The following is a 6,086-nucleotide window of genomic DNA, read 5'->3' as shown; positions in this document are numbered from 1 at the left end:
TTCTAGCCTTCTCATCTCTTTTATTCAAGTTCCCTACAGACATCCCCCCTCGCTTGAAACAAAAATGACAGTGACCAACCTCAGTAATAACACAAGTAAGTGCCTTTTAATCTGCTTATTTTGGAAGCTTCATATTCATCTCCTTGAGCCAACGTTTACCAAAAGAGAATGGTCAGCTCCCCAACGTGCTCACCCCAAGCTACCTATCCCACTCCAAATGATGCCAAAAGGGCCCAAACAAGCCTCTTTGGGGAGAAAAATTTTTGGAAGTGTGCAAAGAATTCAGGGTTGTCCACGCCAACTGGCAAAAGTATACTGTGCGGACAATCTGCAGCTATAAAAATATACACATACAAAAAGACAGCTACAAAATCATGGTGCCCATTTTCTTAGATTCCCATTATAAAAAGTAGGGGTTTTCCATTAAAGGTAAACTTGGGGGGGCAGCATTATAACTGTGATTCCATGTCTAGTCTCCCCTCATCCTTATTTTCATGGAATAGAGCACACTGAACTAGCCACTGAGGAGTGGAAGGGGTTAATCCTAACAATTCTCGGACCAAGGTGAGAAATTCGAGGTTCACGGTCAAATGGTCATTCTGCTGTCAGTAAGAGTGTCATGAGTCAGGGAAGGAGGGAAGTATTTTAATCCTGCCCTTTGGCCCTTTGGGTCTCTATTTTTTTTTTTCTTTCTTTTTTTATGCACTATGAATCACAACACAGTCATTGAGCTACAGCAGACAGGCTCTGGAATTTGCATTGATGTGTGATCTCTGGCAGCCCCTACACATTCAATGGAGAAAATTCGATGCTTCCTACACAGAGTATTCCGCTGGGTTTGGCCCACAGAGTGTCAGCAGGAAAGGCCACACAGGGACTCCTGTCTTGGGTCTCGTTTCTCATCAGGGCGTACTTTCTCCTTGATGAGAGGAAACACACCTGGTCCCCGTGCCTCTGCGTATGGCATCGGGCAGGGGCTCGGGGCCCCCTGGGATTCTCAGGATAGAAGGCTGTGTCCCTTGGGCAAGGCCAGCTGGTGTTACTTGGCTCCACAAGTGTTGATGTTTTTCCCATCCACGGCGTCTTCCACGAGGGAAATGTGGTAATCGGTGGACAGGGTAAAATGAGAAATACAGCCCACAAGGCCTCGCATGTATTGCCTGTTAGTGTGCAGAGCAATTTCCTTCATTCCACCTGCCAGGAAGCAAGAGGGAGAGGAGGTGAGCCAAAGGGGAGGATGTCTCTTTAGGACACCTGTCTACTGACCAAGGCGTCCCTTGGCTGACACGATGAGTGAGGGCTATGAGCCCCTTGAACTGCTCGGTGCACAGCATTTGTCCAATTAATGATTACCCCTGAAGGAACAGGTTGACTGATATCAATCTGACACACAACCAGAGGCTATTTACACCCTCCCTGCATGTGATTTCTGACCCAACTGACCACTTACAGCCAAATAGTATCCAATAAAATTTGAAATGTTATATAATGTCAACAAAATGTAACATGTAAATGTGATGTCATCTTAAACAGAAAGAAATACACTGATATTGAATGCTTTCAATCAAGTGCACTTTTAGGAACTATCACATGGATAGAGATGTATTTTCAGGTTTCTGTATCTGCAGTAGCAGGTTCTAAACTATTTACAGAAACACCACTCATTCTAATTCTGAGAGGGCCAAAGAAAGATCCTCCTTCCTCAGAGGGAACTTTCGGAGCTATATTAAGCAGGTTCCTGTTCTATAAACAAGAAAAGCATGGTTTTCCTGGTGGCTCAGCCCAAAAGCACAAAAGCATCTAAGTGCTTCCTGCCCCCTCAGCGATGAGTCAGAAGTTCAGAAAATGGAAGAAGAGAATATCTGGCAGGCTTCCCAATTTCTAAGTATCTGATCCAGTGAAGTACACCGCTTTGGGGAGCCCCACCATGAGAAATGGAAGATTAATGAGAAAACACTGGCATAATTTAGACTTGGTCAAAGGTCACTTACCCACATACAGAGCTCCATTGATGTTGAGCTGCCTCATCATGCCAGGTGATTTGCCTGTTCTGGCCCCATAGTCATCCACAGTTATCTTTCCAGATTGGCCATCCCTGTAGAAACCGTGATTTTTGGAGCTTCATTTAATTACGCTCCATTTTAATAAAACTGTATTCAAGTACCTACTCTGTGCCAGGCGCCATGCTAAATGATAGAGGTGCAAAAATGAACAAAAAATTCCTGGCCTACAGGAGTATATGGTCTACCGAGGCAAACAAAAAATCAAATTGTAAATGACCACATCGTGCCCCCACTCTGCAGTAGAGGAATGCCAGGATGCTGTGCAATTACACAGGAGGAGAGAGGGTCAGGGAAAGCTTCAGAGGAGATTCTGAGTTTCGAAGGCTGGGTAGGTCAGGTGAAGGAGGAGGGTAATGCAAGCAGGAAGTGGCAATGCCAACGGGAAAAAAAAACAGGGGACTGGTACAGATTAAGCATAGAGAATTCCAGAAGTGGGAGTAGAGCAGCCAGAAGCAGATGATGAAGGGCATCTCTGCTGACGGGAACCAGAGAAGAACGTATAAGGGGAGAAGTGGTCGTGACATGATGGCACATGATGTGTTTGAATGCTATTCTAAGCAAAACGGGAAGCCAATGAAGCAGGTATTGTAGAGGGAGGATTACTCTAGGGGAGGACAAAGAACAGCTTAGAAGTTTCTAAAGGATTTAGAGAGTCACCCAGAAGGGGCTCTGGGCACAGTGGAGTGGAGGTATTCATCTGTGGCAAGGGCTTTAACCACTTTCTAAGCTGATTTCCAAAACTACCCAGTCCCATGACCTTCAAAAAACTGCCTCTGTTTGTACAGCTTTTGGAGGGGGTGCACCAATGCAGGTTGCGCTTTTTTTTTTTTAAAAGGAGTTCATTATTGATCTTCTAATGTTCCTTTTTATAGCAAACTGTTCTTGTTTCTTGGGTTAATAGCCTTTCTTCCCTCTCTGACAATTGTAATATGTTTTATCATTTTTTTTTCATTCAAGTCTGTTTCCTTCAAATTGCTTTGTTATGTTAATTTGTTGTGGTACCCATCTTTTACACTGGAGACTTTTCTCAAATGCCCAGTGATTTCTGACTGCCACTTCATAGTCAAGTGAAGAAAAAAAGCACTAAAAAGCAGATTGGAAGCTCTGTGTGCAGGATGGGCTCTGTTGACTGTGTGATGGGCTTCATTGTGCTGTGATCTGGCTCAATCATTTTCCTGGGGGACACGCGAATTTTCTACTTCCTTTACTGTGGAGTATAGGCATGGCTGCCAGCGCTCTGTAATCTCACTGGAGGAAGAATTACAGGGTTCTTAATATTCAATATATGAGCTTGAACACAGTCCCCAGCCCAGTATATGGTCCAGTATTTAGTTATGCCTAGTGCCTCCCATTCCAGACCCTTATTTCACTCTTCCAGAGAACTGCCTTTCATTATTTTCCCATGGTTAGGCAAAGGGAAGTGTGCCAAATATGGGAAGTAGAAAAGAAGTTTGGGGTCTAACTCTTTAAGTAAATTCAAGTACATTTTTTAAAATCGATCTTCCTGCTTTTAGCCCCTCCTTCACCTTCCAGAGGTTCCTGGCTCTACCTCCTTTTTGGGGGTACACTAATATAAATCTGTCGCCTGGGCTTCACATCTTGGTAGCAACTCTTCTAGCAACTAGCTTTAGAGGTAATTCTGTTCTGTCCTCACCCTCGATACCACATACCGCCTCCCCATTTTGGATATGCTTTTTTTGGATCTCACACCTGAATGCCGTGATGGGCAATGCCCACAGTAGTTCGCTTTGCCTGACCTGCCGTTTTCCCCCCTCCATGACTCTAAAAAATTCCATTTTTCCTATTTCATTTCATCAGTTCTAAGAATTTTTCATTTTGTTATATCTCTGAAATGAAGATACTTCTTACAATCACTGGCATCTTAGATTTGAAAAAACATGGTATCGACTTCTAATATGATAAGTAATATACTTCGCTATTAGGTCCATTACTTATTGTCTACTGCCTCCCGTTAGAACGCAAGACCATCAAGGCAAGGGTGATGGTATTATTCGATGATGTGTCTCATGTGTCTGGAATAGCACTGCAGTAGATGAATGAACAAGTGAATGTGTGAAGCTTCAACATCCTCGTCTGAAATGGGAGTAACTATGCCTATCCTACGAGGCTACTGATGAGAGATTATACGTGCAAAGCACGGAGCATGGTACCTGATATGTAATTGCTGTACAAAGAGTGGTAGAGGAAGATGCTGCTATTGTTTACCAATACCATCATCGTTCTCATCTGTAAAACGAAGATCACAAAACCCAAGTTGCTGTGAAAATTGACCAGGATAAAGTATGTAAGGCACCTGGCATCTTGAAGAACCTTAACAAATGAAGATTTGCTTTCTCTTTTCTGCTAGGATTAATTCCTACAAGACCAGGATTACTCAGAGCAAGACAATGTAGGAAGCCGAGCTCCCCTTGGAGATCTCTTCTTCATTAATTCTATTTCTGACTCTGAAGCCTGCTTCAGAGAATTAAGGTATTCATCCAACCCTTCTAGGTCTAGTTGAAACCCATGGCCGTAACCCAGTTCCTGCTTGGATCTGTTGTACTACCCCTTCTAGGCCTATCTGCTCCTCTGGGGCACAATTTATAACATCTGCTTGAATCCTCCCATCTCTTCAGTTCCTGGTTAGTTCCTTCTGTTCAGTCCTCACTGCAATCTAAGACCCACAGGCAGAGATATCACTGATGAAAATAATAACAGTCAGGTCTTAAATCATTTTTGTGGTGCCAAGCTCAGTGCTTTGACATTCAAAGTCCTTCTGTTGGAACATGCCCTGTCTTACCCTCTAAAACATCTGAAATCCTAGCTGGGGTGGGCTGCCACTCTACGGGGTGGGATGGAAAGAGCTTTGATCTAAGATTCTAATTTTGGTTCTGCTCACAGAGAGTTGTATAGTCTTGGGAATGTCACTTGACCTCTGTTCCCTGAGATGTCTAGGAAGTGCCTAGAATCCCCACCAGTGTGTATCTTGATGAGCATAATCAAACCACAACAATTTGGAGGATTTAATAATCATTCCACAATGTCTGACTATTCCACCAACCTTCTCGATTCAAGGAAATTAACAACAGGTGTTCTCTGATGTTCCCAGGATGGGAGTTAAAGGGATCAAATGTGGTATTTCATATTCCTTTGGATGATTCTGAGTGAGCCCTTTTACAGATGAGTAAAGAGAGAAATATGAAGAACTTAGAAGCTACATTGTAGTATCTTGAAGTTGAACTACAAGCATTTAAATTTATATCCTAGAAATACTCACTATGGGAAAGACATTTCCTTTTTTCAACCAGTCGGAGCTAGGGCTTCATAAAAATCACTGTCTCTTTTCAAGGGCTTTCTGAACCCCCTGGGCAGTTGGCACAGCTCTGCCTCTTTATCCTTACACATCCTTTCAGGCTCAGAGGTAGGCAAAATGGGCAGGACACTGGGGTCCATCGAGGCTACTCCCACCACAGCCTACATGTGAGCTGAGCCGGAAACTGATCATGGTAGCCCCATGTTTCCCAAGCCTTACTCATGACCTCACCCACCAACCTCCTCACGGAGGGCTACGGTAAATGCTCAAGGAACCTGACCCAAAGACTCTGTTCAGTTCATCTCCTAGAACCTTCATCTAACATGGCAAGAGTGAATTTTTTTTTTGCATTTTTTTAAATTAATTAATTAACTCATTTTTTCATTTACATCCAAGTTAGTCAGCATATAGTGCAACAATGATTTCAGAAGTAGGTTCCTTAATGCCCCTTACCCATTTAGCCCATCCCTCTTCCCACAACCCTCCAGCAACCCTCTGTTTGTTGTCTATATTTAAGAGTAAGAGTGCCACTTTTTTATAGAGCTAAGTTTAAGCCTGGTGCTATTTGGTTTCTCAGAATATACTGTTAAGAATATGGACACAGGTAGTAAAACTCATTTTAAAGGAATGATTTACCCAAAGTTAATCAGAAGTCAAGGTAGTGACCTCTGTGAGAGGGGAAATATGTAACTGGGGCAGGTTACACACAG

The 6,086-nt window shown here is 43.2% G+C and overlaps 1 protein-coding gene across 3 annotated transcripts in view; it reads right to left on the bottom strand.

Moving 5' to 3' along the window:
* The window catches only part of EGFLAM (EGF like, fibronectin type III and laminin G domains), a 178,575-nt gene continuing 172,489 nt past the window's right edge, over positions 1-6,086 (bottom strand). For all 3 annotated transcript variants that reach the window (XM_019464217.2, XM_019464218.2, XM_019464219.2), the window contains 2 exons: positions 1,992-2,095; positions 1-1,194 (listed from right to left, as the gene is read on the bottom strand). In XM_019464217.2, the coding sequence (XP_019319762.2) occupies positions 1,040-1,194; positions 1,992-2,095 (259 nt within the window). In that variant the 3' untranslated portion in view covers positions 1-1,039. The remainder of the gene's footprint in view (positions 1,195-1,991; positions 2,096-6,086) is intronic.

Source organism: Panthera pardus, unplaced genomic scaffold (assembly GCF_024362965.1).
Source record: "Panthera pardus isolate Hobbes unplaced genomic scaffold, ASM2436296v1 HiC_scaffold_2, whole genome shotgun sequence".
Lineage (NCBI taxonomy): Eukaryota > Metazoa > Chordata > Mammalia > Carnivora > Felidae > Panthera > Panthera pardus.
The sequence above is the reverse complement of the archived record's forward strand: the minus strand, read 5'-3'. Positions and strand labels throughout refer to the sequence as shown.